Source organism: Lepisosteus platostomus, chromosome 27 (genome assembly GCF_059453375.1).
Source record: "Lepisosteus platostomus isolate fLepPlt1 chromosome 27, fLepPlt1.hap1, whole genome shotgun sequence".
NCBI lineage: Eukaryota > Metazoa > Chordata > Actinopteri > Semionotiformes > Lepisosteidae > Lepisosteus > Lepisosteus platostomus.
Window position 1 is genome coordinate 1,860,954 of NC_142637.1, and position 13,454 is coordinate 1,874,407.

A 13,454-nucleotide genomic window follows, 5' to 3' on the forward strand; every position below is an offset into this window, starting at 1 on the left:
TGCATATCTGGGAGAGAAATAAGATATGATTGCACAATCTGTCTTCTGTTCTACTAATCTCATAGGCATGATTCAGGTGTGTGCTCATCAGGCATCTGCATACATTTGTTTAGAATTTTATTTTTTCATGTAACTTACTAAATCAAGTTAAATATTATTGAGAACACAAAAAACTTCTAAGTCTGTTAATTCGAAACTTGAGCTAACTTCTAGAAAAATGGCAGCCTGTCTTGAAGTACTGGTTTGTAAAAACCATTGGATGAGGCAAAAGTCATTTTGTCTGCCTCCTAGCAAACCACAAAGTACAAGATTTATGGACCCTACATTCTTAAGCTTGTCTTTTGCAATAAGCACATTCTTTTTTTAAATAAGCCACTGTATGGTTACACCTTGTATCGGGTTATTATTTTTTTTAGATTTGGCATTTTATACTTATCTACTGATTGAGAAATGCTTTCAAACTTTAGATAACACTTTAAAGCAACATAGCCTCATTGAAATGTAAAAAAAAATAATATGTAGGAGAAAACTCTAAATTCATATTAATTGTTATACATTATGGAGAGGGTTGTATCTGTTCCATGAATCAACACATTGAGCTAAAATATAAAAAACAGAATATATAGTAAAAAAAATGTTTTTTATTAAACGTGAATATCATATTAGGTAGTATTTGGCTATCTCTCAACACATACTGGCAAGCCAAAATATAAGGAACCCCTTCCTTCCAAACTGAGTAGATTGCCCTGTCCTCATCTGCAGCCAATGCAAATCTGATCGGACGGATAATATATATCGGGACCAGAAAGACTTGTGAACAGGCAAGTGCAGAGATTAGGAAGAGAGGAGTGCTGCCACTCAAGCACAGCAGCACAACAGGAGTTACAGACCTTGGGATCAGAGTTCTGTTCCAGTTTTCTGTCCCAAGTCAGAAAGGGTTCTTTACATAGCATTATCATTGCAATGAGCACGTTTAGGTTTAAGTGTATTTAAAGAGCACAGGAAGCTTCCTGGAATCTGATCCTGGAAGTCAAGAGGTGGGAACCCTGCCAGTCTGTCAGTGGGAAAGGCCGGGATTGATGCTGCAGGAGGGGACAAACCCCTGATGTTCCCTGTGAGTGAAGGAATAGCCCCAGTCTGGCGGGTGGTGGTTTGTCAAGTGGCTTCAGTACGATCACCACGGGCCATGTGGGAGGGGGGCGCGATTATTGTGCAGAGATTCATAATGCATCTCTGCATCAGAAGAAATCTGTCTAAAACTTCACAAATTCACAAAGTCATTGCAAGGAGAATGACCATGTATGTCTTTGTAGCAGCTGGACTGACATGAATTTAACATTTGTCTTCAACAGGGTTGGTCGCCGGAGAGCCCAGGGTGGAAGTCACAGAGCCCCTGGTGGGTGTGGTTACGAGCTCTTCATCTGCGCCAATCAGCTCTCTCAGTGATGAGGTGATTTAGTGCTGTTGCAGCAAAGTCGTTACGAGTGTTATGAGTTAAGCATGAATGATCGATTAATCAGAATAAAACGAAAACTTTTTAACACGTATCCAACTCAGATTTTTTTTTCTCACAACACTTGCATGCACGGAGTGATCCTCAGTATACTGGACAGTCAGTATAAGAAAGTCAGAAGAGATATTTGCAAACCCGAGTGAACTATTTCATTTTCTTAATGGATCTCGGATTGTCATTCAAATTATTTCCCAAGGATATGAGGTAGGGTTGAAGTTGGCGTGGTGGCGCAGGGGTTAGTATTGCGCTTCACAGTGCTGGGTTCAATTCACACCTTCAGGTGTGAGGTGGAGAAGGCTCCACGGCTGAAACGTTGTGTTTTCTTTCTTCTCTTTTCAGCCTGGAATAAACCTATTACTTATTCTCTAATAACTCAAACATAGTGCAAGTTAAACAAACATACGCAGTACCTATATACGCGCAAAAGGTGAAGGAGGTGAGAGGGGTCAGGAACCCCGTTTTTGGACCCTGCCGGCAAACACACACAGGGCCAGCAGTGTGACCCCGCAGCTGGGGGTCAATGACCGCGTGTGCCGACCCCGGCGGGTCCGCCTGGCCGCGTGGCGTGTTGCGTGAAGGCGGATTGTCATTGGCTGCGCCCCGCCCCCCGCCGTGCGCGCCCCACGCCCCCCCCCCCTCCGGCGGCGGGGGCGCGCACGCCTTAGAGTCGACTGGGCTCGGCGGGCAGGTTGAGCTCTTAGCAGACCCGGCTCTTTCCAGGACAGGTTTCGCCCCTTCAACAGACGCGTTAACGCCTGTTTGTTTTTTTTTCTGAAACACCCAAACCCAGCTAACAGGTAAGACTGTTTCGGCTTTTATCTCACCCTCAGTCTGGCAGGGGTGCCTGTTTTAGCCCTACGCCGGGAAACACATGGCAGTCGGACAGGTTCAGTGTGTTGAAGATGCTGGCTGACAGTTTGTTAGCTGCTGATCTTTTTCCGTTTTCCTTTCTTAAATAAACCCAGTCTTGCTGAATAAATGACCCGAGACGATCCAAAAAGTGTATTTTATTTATGACAAGTGACCCACATGTTCATAAAGGGACGTTTTACTGTAAAACCACGAGTAACCTTCAATAAATGGACTAGTAGACACGTGAGTCATGTTGTACCTTTTTGTATACAATAATACTTTAAATATATATATGTATTTTGTTTTCCCGAAAAAAAAAGTTTACGTCTTTTCGTTTTAGGTAGATATTTCTCTCTGAGATCCATCCTTACAAGTCCTGTACAGGCGCGCAAATCTGTTGAAACAAGTCAGTTTTGGCCATTTAAAATACTGACGACCTGTATTGTTTCAGGGATTCAAACTAATTCTTAAACCCTTTTTCGTGAACCCCAGAAAATACCCTGAAATTTTGGGAGTCTGCCCTGAAATTCAGCTACAGCTCTGAATTGTAAGGCATGTGTTAAACGTGTACTTTCACGTTTCTTTTGTACTTGTCTGTTTTTAGATTTTCATCCGTCTGGTCGTTTTCGGCGCTGTTTATATATATATATTTTAAACACATCGCTGAGCAGATCGCGCGTTTTTTTTCCTTTTCTTGTTGTTGCTTCCGCTCGTCTTGGTCTCCCTGGGCTGCAAGTTTCACCTGCATTTTTTATTTTTGCTCCACCGGTCTGTCCGGGTGCTCGTCACTGAGGAAACTATTTCTTCCCGTAAATCTAAAAAAATGAATCAATCCCTTGATGTCTCAGGAGCTCCTCCATTTTATAACATTTTAAAACAATTGGAATCATGACTTCAAGCAAATCGATCATGTGTTCATTCATCTTTTGCTGACTGTATTAAACAATAACCACGTGTTATTGTGATCTTGGTAAGCGAGTGTCATCTACTGTGTCTCTTTGGCACATTCATTAACCATGCCAGATTTTTCTGCGCTTTACAATTCGTGATATCTACACGTCTTGAAATGTTTTTTATACGCCTGTCTTGCATGGTGTTGGTTGTGTTCTGCCTAGGGACTACAGATGTAATTTAGCTTTTTATCCAACTGGTGCATTTTAAGAGCTGTGCACCAATAAGCTAAACTAATGTAGGACAATTGCAGTTTCAAGGGGCTGCTTTTAAGAAATCTAAAATTGGTTAGATGAGTGACTTTGGACATGACACGTCTGTTGCTAAACGACTTGTCTGCGTACACAGTTTATTGTCGGCCTACACCTGTCATAATCCTTTAATGACCACTTGGGCAAATTCTTGGTGATTAATCTGAACCCAAACAAGCTATTGCGGGTGTATTAATGTGTAATTATATACCTATATTTAATTCTCAAGCCACTGTGCGTGAGGTCCAAGAAGCTCTGCAGGCCGCATTTAAAATGGGTTTAAATGAAAGGGGTCGTTAGAGACTTGAGCCAGCCAAGCGACTTTGCTGTGCTGTTCCATTGTGAGATTTCATCTTCTTAAACCTGTCTGATGCGGAATAATGTTTTTTATTAGAGGAAGCTAGTGCCGCAGTTCTGACTGTACTGTAGCTGTGTTGGTAAGATGCACACTGTGATCAGTAGTATCAATATTAATGTGTTCAGAAACTGAGACTATATTCAGATTCTAAACTCACCTGTTCTTTTATTCATTGTTGAATTGGTTGTAATAAGGATTTTCATATCGGGTAAACCCATTGATTTAATCGGCCTGGGTGCCGATCTTAAGGTGGGTTGACCTGAAGGTGGGGGGAACAAAAAATCGATCACCGCTGTCTGAGAAGATTCAGGGTGGTCACTCAGCCGGGCAGGGTGGGACTCTGGGCTGAGTTCCACCGCGGTTCTGTGCCACTGCCACGGCTGACCTTCAGGACAGCTGTTAGCCCAGCTGCTGAAGTGAGGTATCCAGGGCCTGCCTGGACCCGAACTGGAGATCCACGGCCCCGGCTCGCGCCTGACAGCCTGCGCTCGGATGCCGTCCGCCCGGAGGGGTTTCCCTCGTCTGTGCTGGTGCAGCGCTGGACCCCAGCTGCGTGGCCAGTCCCCGAACGGCCACAGCCGCCCCTGGCGTCCTGCACAGGAAGCAGCTACCTGCGCTGCAGAGCCGAGCGGAGGGGTGTCGCTGCGGCGATAGCCGTGCCCCTCTGGCGTCTTCAGCGAACCTGCGGCCTCCTGCCGCGATTGCTTTTCCACTCTGGTGTCATGTGCTTCTTGTTCCGCTGATTTTTTTTTTGTTTTGTTTCCTGCCTCGATTTGCCTTCCCATGCAGTGTGAAGGGTGAGGAAGTGGGGGGGTGGGGGGTGACCCCGGCTGGCGAGCAGAGGAAGGAGGCCGGCTCACGCGGAGTCGCCTGTGCCCGCTCTCTGACCCGCCCTCTGACCTGCCCCGCCTGCCCCTCGCCTGGAAGGGGTCACGAGGGTTTTTTTTGTGTTCCTTTCCTGTAAGTGAGATCACTGCCTGAAATCCAGGACGTTCAGAACAGTTACAGTAAGAAAACTGCATAATGAAATGAATGAATTGCAAATCCCAGGCAAAATAATCAGCGACTGCCTCACAGCTCCTCGGGGGAACTTGTTTTCGTGACGACCTGCCAAGGATCGGGGCAGAAAGCAGGGCCCTGGCCCTGGCTGAGCGGGGCCCTCGGGGGGTTTTTTCCCTGCTCGGCGTCACACGTGTGTCGCAGTCTGGGTTTTCCCCTTCTGATTCAGTTGCTGTCAGGCCAGGAATCCTGTGCAGATCACGCTTCCCAGGCAGGGAGAAATCTGGGAGTATGAAATCCCTCTGAGATAAGGTGGAAAGTACCCGAAACTGTGGTGACAACAGGAGGGAGGAGTACAATAAGTGGCTGTGTACTACAACAGCTGCTGAAAACTGTTAATATTTAAATTGCGGAGCTCAGGAAGTGAAACGGAGGATCGGTTGGTAGGGAAGGGCGGCGTGTTGGCAGTGTAGCGGGGATCCTCACTCCTGGTCCAGCAGGAGCGGCCGGTGCCCTCGGGTTCCCGGTTCTGCTGGGCCCAGCTCACGGTGACCCGAATCGGGGTGTCTTTGGTCTAACAGCTTATCCTCACTGCTTCAGGTGCTGGTTCTTTAAAGAGACCCAGAAAACCCACAGACACCCTGGCCCCTCCGGGGATCAGGACTGCGGACCGGACCGTCCCGGGTCCCGGGTCTGCCGACGCCGCGGAGGCACAGGAAGTGAAGCGAAAACGCCCAGCGGCTCTGAGGAACCACTGGCTGCGTGTCACCAGTGAGGGGGGCGGGAAGCAAAGAATCTCACGTAAAATTGTCCATTTGATTCTGCAGAGATTCTTTGCAATTTTGGGCGGCTCGATCATTTAGCTGTTCTGGGAAAAACAGTATTGCCTGCGAGGAGGCTCCTGGAGGCTGCTGTAGCAGATCCGCTGGGAATCGGATTAGTGCTGCACAGCTGTAAAGGCTTCAGCACAGCCCCGAGGTGCTCAGCGCCTGTCCCTCTCGTCTCAGTGCGGCCTGCAGAGGGGCTGCTGTTGGCGAGGCAGCTGCAGAGGACTGGAGAACGGGAGCAGGGCGCAGATGAAGGCACCAGCAGGCGACTCATCCCCGTCTCGGTCTTGTTAGCTGCCACCGCGTGCTGGCTGAGGAGGGGTGGCGTCTGCCCGCGCGCGCACGGCAGCGACTGAGGCGCGTCGGGCTGGGGAGGGGGGAGTGGGCTTGTGCCGAGGGTGGGGGAGGAGCTCGGGTGACAGAGGAGGCTGAAACGATGCCAGTGACCGGCAGTAACCCCAGCCGGTAAAAAAAAACCTCTGCCTCTGCAGCTGTGGGCAGATGGGCTCGGCGCTCGTGTGACAGAGCAGCAGGGATCAGCCTTGCAAGTGGATTGGCCGCCCCGATCTGGCCATGCGGCGGTACGGTGTTCCAGGCTGAGACGTCCGTGGCCGTGGGTGACGCGCTCCTCTGCGCTGTGCTGGCCCAGCCTCGTGCCTGGCAGTTCTCACCCGTCGGGCTGGGAGCGCGGGGCACGTGTCCGGAGGCTTGGTGACAACTTGGGAAATTCCAGGAGCGCGGTCGTCCGCTGCACACATCTGGATTCCACTCCCCCCCTTCTGGAGGGCTCTGTTTTGACGCGGGGAAGCTGGCTGGCCTGGTAGCTCGTGCTGAGACGTGGCGGTGTGGTCGGGTTCCAGCTGGAAGGGACTGCGCCAGGCCGGCTTGGGACTGGAAAGGGCGTCGCCCGCGTTTGGGGAAAGTCCTCGGTTTTTCCCCCGTGTTTTTTTTTTTTCCTGAAGCTCAGGGATTCACGTCAAGCGGATTCGCTTAAGAAAAACATGAAAGCGCGTTTTCAGTCAAATCCGTCGCGACTTCTGTTTACCGCGGCCCTGCTTCGTGCTGGAGGCACGCCGGCGTTTTTTGCGCAAGCAGGCCGAAGCCAACGGAAACAAACCGAACGGCTCAGCAACCCTGAAGATGAGGGGGGGGGGGCAAAAATTGAAATAACTTGGAATTCATTTTAACGTACAGTAGGTCACCAAGACAGTAACAAGTGTGCCGGGTGGCGCAGTGGGTTGTGCTGCTGCCTCACATTGCTGTGGCCCTGGGTTCAATTCCTGAGGTGCCGTCAGGGTGGAGTCTGCGTGTTCTCATGTGTACACGGGCACTCCAAAGACGGAAACAACGGCTTCTAGCTGCCCCGCAGCCCTGAACGGGATAAAGCCTGTGGAAAATGGGTGGAAGGACGAACGTGCCAGCTGTCCCAAAGGACAAGAGTGGTGACACATCTGTATCTGTCACCGGGCTCCAGAGTGAGAAGTGCACAGCTGTGGTCTTTCTGGTTCCCGGCTTGGCTTCTTCTGCAGATCTTCCAGCGATGTGCAAGCAGACGCCATGCTTTCTGATCCCTGGGGTCTTCAGGGGCCAGGCAGCCGGCACCCCGTGTGAGACATCTTGTCCACTTTCTGGGGTTGCAGGGCTGTGTGAGGAAGAACCAAGCACCCCAGCACTGAGCTAGGATGTTTCGTATCATTAAAAAAGGAATGTTGTAGCACAGGTTGCTGTTTTTAGCAGGGCAGTCCTACTTGTTTTTTCAGAAAAAGCGGCTCTGTAACATGTCAGAAAATTTTGCCTTTTTTTTTTTTAGAATTTGATCCATGCACACGATCTTTGTATCTTCATTTGCTCCCTGTGCAGGGCTGTCACACAGCACATGCTAATGAGACAAGTTACAGTACGACTGTAAGTATTCACGGAGTGAGGTTAGCTGATACTGTTGGCTGTAATATATTCAGTAGACGGAGTAAATACTATCTGAATACATAAACTATGTGCAAAATGAACGTACTTTTGTCTTACCACCTTAGAAAAAATAAGACATTGTGGATATTTTAGATGAATGCGAATATATCACATTTAGAAACGCAATGAGTATGTCTTTAATTATTACACCATAAAGTGATAACCCCTTCATTGCATGAGGTGAAATGCTCATTCACTTTCTAATCTTATCTCTATGACCATAAACACAAGGATGACTTTATATCCCCAGCAGAAAACCTGCAAGTCTTCAAACAATCAAAATAAACAGAGCAAGCTGCCTAACAAAAAGGAGTTGGACAGCTATCTCAGTTCACACATAATATAAAGAAATTAACCTGCATTTTCACTCATTTAACAGAGATGATAAGTAGCTCACTCTGGGGTTTGGAGGAAGGAAGAATATTACTTAGCAAAATTATTTCAATTGCATTCTGGCTTTAGAGCCAGGTGGATTATTAAATTATTTGTCCAGTAGTATCAAAGTTGGTTTTAAGGATGTTTTCATAGGATGCTGTAGTGTATTGCAAACCTATGTACCTAGTCCGACACTAAGAGGGTAGTCATCTCTTTTTCTATCCTGGCTGTTGATCCGCATTTTACTCAGTCATTCCATAACTGTGTGCCTGCTCCACAGGACAGCTGACAGCTGTCGTATTATTGTACCATGTGCAGTTACTTTGCTTGCTCTGCAGTAACCCACAACTGTTATTTAATAGGCTTGTTTTATAAAGAGCATCGGAAAAAGACAGATGCAGACTAGATCCAATTGATTTTATCCCGGTTCTGATGCAGCTTTATCTTGTGGTTTTGCACTCAAAAGCCTCCTTTTTAATAATGTTCCTATTATCAGACATGGATGGATAAACATGATGTAAAAGGCAGCCTACTCAGTTTGCCAGTAAATGTTGAATTACTGTATAACAACCATAATTTCATTACTCGTCTTTAAAGTCTAATTGATAACCAAGAGGTTATGAAAGTCAGTTCAGTAACTTAAAGCATTAGTCACCTACTGGCATCTTCCAAAGACCTGTAGATAATAAGATTATCTTACAGTTTTTCTGTTTTTCCAATGGAATAAAAAACAGCAGGAATCAAGGAATAAGCAGTACCGTGTCTCAGAATTCCCCATTAAAGATTTGGAACTATCAGGAATTATCCAAGAAAGGTGTCAGGATCTGTGTGTTATCAGATGTAGTGATGCAAGTTGTGAAACTATTTTCAACGCAGTTTAAAACACTTCAGCCCATAGTTTCCTACTGTACAAGCACCGTTTGTTTGTCTCAAAATATTTAGATTAATAATAAAATCATTTGAGTATATTTGCTTACACTTCCTGAAATTAACCAGTCCAGTATGTTCAGCACAACATTGTGCTTTGTTATTGCCCACAGATGAACACTAGTTCACTCTCCTGGGCTCTCCTCCTACATGCCAACCTGAACACCAATCAAAATAATTACAAATATCATGGAAATAATTTTATTTAAGTCTGCCAAGAAAACACTCCCTTTCAACGAACTGATAAATCAGAATAAAATGTTTTCTTTTTCATTTTGGCCGTGTCAAATGCACCTTCGTACACGCGTACTTGTGTTTGAGAGGACGCAGTGGTTACACATCTGTGTCCGTCGCGAGGCTCCAGAGTGAAGCGTGCTCAGGTCGCTCCTGCTGCCGAGCCTGTGACTTCTGGCTCCCTGCTTGGTGTCTTCCAGTGATCCGCACGAGAAACGGATCTTTTGGGATCCCTGGGATCTTAAATAACCACGCAGTCCGCACCTGGGCTTAACACGTCGTCCACGTCCTCGGCCCCATGCCTGTGATGAACTGGAGGGGGGCAGCCTACAGTAGGCCTGAATCTTGCCAAGAGGTGTTAAGTGGAGAGGAGAGAACCCAACCGCCAAGAGGTCAACATACAACTAATTCTCTCTCGCTCACAGCGACGACCCTGTACTGCACTGGCGCCCATTCACACCCAGCCAAAAGAGTTTTCACAGCAGCCCGTTCGGAGGAGCAGTCACCCCGGAGTGCTCTGCCCAAAGGCAAGCATTCGCCCGGGAGCAGGGCCCACCGCCCAGGTACTCGCAAGCAGAGTCGTGTTGCGAGGAAAACAGCCTCTCCTGCCTCCTAATAGCACAGTGTCCATGGCTACTGGACGGGGGCTGTGAACTGGGAAATTCTGCTCCAGAGGGAGGAATGCTGCTGTTGCGTTGTTATCTGTAGCTCAGTTGATGTAATGAGATGTAAGGAATTCCCCATGAGGAAGCAGAGCAGAGCCTGCTGCCAGACAGAGGGGAGTGGAGGCTGTGGGCCAGTCAGGTGACTTGTGCACATCGTCCAGGGCCACATGTTCACTCTTCTCTTTATACACGGCTTTGCCTGCAGTGAGACGGGGACAGAAGGGCCATGATGACTCAAACACTGCGAGGGTAATGCCCCCCCTCTCCAGACGTAGATCCCCTCTACGTTTCCACTCGAGTGTTTTTTCTTCTCTGGCTGGAACGGTCTCGACCTTTCAGTCTTCAGCAGAGTGAAACTGAGTCTGAAGGAGGCGCCCCCGAGGCTCCCAGCTCCTGTGGCACACGCAGGGATGGGCAGGCGCCCCGGCCAGGCCTGTTCCGCTGGGGAGGCTGTCCTGACGTGTGTGAGGGGCTGGAGAGGAGCAGCCTAGATCGGACGCCATCTGAACCTTGTGAAGGTGCGCCGGGCGGAGAGGAAACAGCCCACCCCGTCACAGAGCTGCACGCTGGCACTTGACCTTCGCCAAAAGCCCGGGATCTGCACAGCGACCTGTTGAGTGGAGCGAGCATTTCGCCTGGGAGCTGAGCCCCTTCCTCTGGTCACCAAGCCCTGTTTCACTGAGGAACAGGAGCCCGACGGTGAATGTGTATCTTTATCGTGTCCACCACCCTTTTTGTGCGGAGGAAGAGACTCCTAAACTTGAGAACTAACCACGTCGAGCCGCTGCTGCGTTACTTGTCCTATAGTAACCCCTTTCCATCTGCAGCGCTGTAGTGCTGACGTGGGCGTGTGCTACTGACTGAGGTCCAAAACTGAAATGCTTGAGCATCCTCTGAGGACGGAGGTCCCTCCCCCTCCCCCCGCTACGAGTGTCAACATCCGGTGGCTCCACATTGGCCGCGGGCCCGGCCATACGTGGGAGGGGAGCGTGTGGCGTGATGAGGACTCCGCTCTGCGGCGGGCCAATCGGGGCGCCGTGTCCATGGCAGCGGCGGAACTCCGCGCAGCCGCGGGGGCGGGGCCGGCCCGCCGTCAGAAAGCGAGCGATGGGCGACCCGGCAGCTTCTCCGCGAGACGCCGCACGCGCCGGCTGTGGGCTACGAGCAGGCACGATCGCGCAAGGACCCCAGACCCCCCAGCAGCCGCGGTTCCGAGGATGCACTGTAAGAGCGTTACTGGTCTGTTTTTTCCCGGTATTTGTTTTGGACCGCTTTCAGTGAGGCCGGCGGAGCCCTCGAGAGTGCGTGCGGGTCACGATCCGGAGAGCCTTTTAAATTCGCTAATGAATCAACCGGGTGTTTGATCTTTTTGTCTGAGGACCTGGCAGCACTCGTCCTATAACGTGATGCCAGGCCGTTTTAGATGCGATTCCCTGCCTGGATTTGTTTAATTCGTTTTTTTCAGTCGTATACATCATTCTGAATGGGAGTGAGCAATTCTTTTTAATGCGGGTCAAACGCCGAGCCTCGTGAATCCCCTTTGCATAGAAATGCGGTGTAAATGTAGTAATTTTCGGAGCTGGATGCGTCGTCAGTAGCTGAAGGACAATATCCTGTGCATCCCGAGAGGGCGACGGCGGTGTAACTCGTTGAAATGTCCGAGCGCTCGCTGGGCGGGTCGGCGGCTCCCTGGGTTCGGTTCGGCTCGGCTCGGCCCGGCCCTCTGAATGAGCGGCTTTGGTACCGGCTGTCCGGCGTGTCCGGCAGGAGCCGAGGGCGTGGTCCGGCCTGGGTCCGAGTCTTTCTGCGGGAGGGGGGAGATCGGGGTGCGGTGCTGGCTCGTTTTCATAGCCCCACAGAAGGAGGCCGGCGTGGCCATATAAACACCAGTGGACGGGGTCGTGGGCTGTTGCGTGTCCTCGGGTCTCTTCATGTTGAGGCGACGACACGCCCAAAGCCGGAGTGCCAGCTCTGCTTCCGGGGCCCAGATGACGGAGTTGCTGGGTCTGTGTGGAGCAGCTGTCGTTGGCACTTCGGAAGTAAAAAATATATATATTTTTTCCCCTCGCCGGCTACAGTAATAGCTGTTCCGGGCGTCGTTTGTCTGAAGGAAGCAGCAGTTGCTCCACGGACGAATGACTGAGACAGGAAACTGTCAGGGCCGATCTCTGGAGAGGACAGGCTGATGCTGTATTGTTCTCGGCACACAGCACGCTGACCGGTTTAGATATCGTAGGTATTCATTTAAAAAAAAAATCTGCCAAAAACGCGAAAGCCGGGTTTTTTGTTGTGCATCTCAGTTTAAACAAATGAAAAAGAGGGCTACAGTTATTACTGGGCGAATACATCATGAAATAAACGTGTCTTAAAACTCCGACTTTAATATTCTGTTCCGGCCCTGGGCTCTTACGAGTGCTCAAGCAAGACTTCTCTGAGGTGTTTGCCTGTTGTGAGGTGTCCATGTGCTTGTTTCCTCACGTAAAAATAAAAAAGGAAGATGTCTGCGCCCGGGCGTGTCTGGTGGTTTACATCGCCTGAGCAGCCGGTGAGGAATGTGGGCGCATCTCTGCCGTCTGCGGAGGCCAGGGATCAAGGAGTCGTTGTAAAAAAAAAAAAACACCACATTCCGTGCTCTTGTTGAGGAAAAACGGCTTTCAGTCCCCCTCCGTCTCCAGGCGCCTTTCTTGCGGGAGCTGCTGCCTTTGGAGAGGGGAGCAGTCAGGAGGCAGCCTGGTGGGGGGGTCCCGGGGCTGGCAGGCAGTGGATCCCAAGTGAGACAGTGGAGCCGTACCCTTGAGCCAAGTGCCTCAGGCAAATCGCTCCAGGAAAAAATCCCCTGTGAGTCCCTTTAGACAGAAGGAGCAGCCCAGTAAAATGAGTAGCGCTAATGAGGAGAGCTGTGTAAAAAGGGGGCAGTTTTCTAAGCTCCTTGGCTGTAGCATCACCTGTTATTGTAGCTTTAAACGATAAAAACAAGTCTGGAGGCTGCCGTCCAGGGGCGGGGGGGGCTGGTTCTGCCTGTCTCCGGGAGTAGCCAGGACTTTCCGATGTGCTTCCTGTCTCTGGGCTCCGCTGATGGCACGGAGAAGGGAAAAAACGGGCTGTTAAGAAAACACCCTGCCCAAGTATGCAAACACCCGTTGCCAGAACTGCGTTTACTCTGAGCTCGTGTACCCCTGCCAGTGGGTTCTGTTCCATCCCTCAGGACTGTGCGCTTCCAGTGCATCGCAGTCCAAAAAGTATTCCTCACACTTCTGCCTGCACGCTCCTGCATTCTGCGTTTTTATGGACAGTGCGTCTTTCTGTAGCAAAGCCGCTTCCCTGTTTCTGTCTGTTGGTCTCCACCTATAAATGCTTCCTCTTCAGGGCCTGCTGGCTTCAGAGGATTCAGGAAGAGGCCCTTTGTCAGGCACAGCTAGGGACTGAGATAAAGTGCCGTATCGGTGAGGATGAGGAACTGCAAGCATGAGCTTTGTGCTCGATCGGGAGACCTGGGTCAGAGCGGGCTGCGTCAGTGTAGCAGGCAAGCAGAGCCCC

General features: G+C 50.0%; 1 protein-coding gene across 4 annotated transcripts in view; it reads left to right on the forward strand.

Annotated features, from left to right (window-relative positions):
* Positions 1-2,155: 2,155 nt before the first annotated feature.
* Positions 2,156-13,454, forward strand: part of acsbg2 (acyl-CoA synthetase bubblegum family member 2) — a 32,954-nt gene continuing 21,655 nt past the window's right edge. The window contains exons 1-2 of one of the 4 annotated variants that reach the window (XM_088622224.1): positions 11,043-11,141; positions 11,996-12,149. Coding sequence is in view for 2 of the 4 variants with exons in the window: in XM_088622221.1 (XP_088478347.1) it covers positions 10,796-11,156 (361 nt within the window). In the remaining 2 variants the exon portion in view is untranslated. Of the gene's footprint in view, positions 2,311-9,235; positions 11,157-11,995; positions 12,150-13,454 lie in introns of those variants that run through there. The other 3 variants (XM_088622223.1, XM_088622221.1, XM_088622222.1) reach the window with 3 other exon arrangements.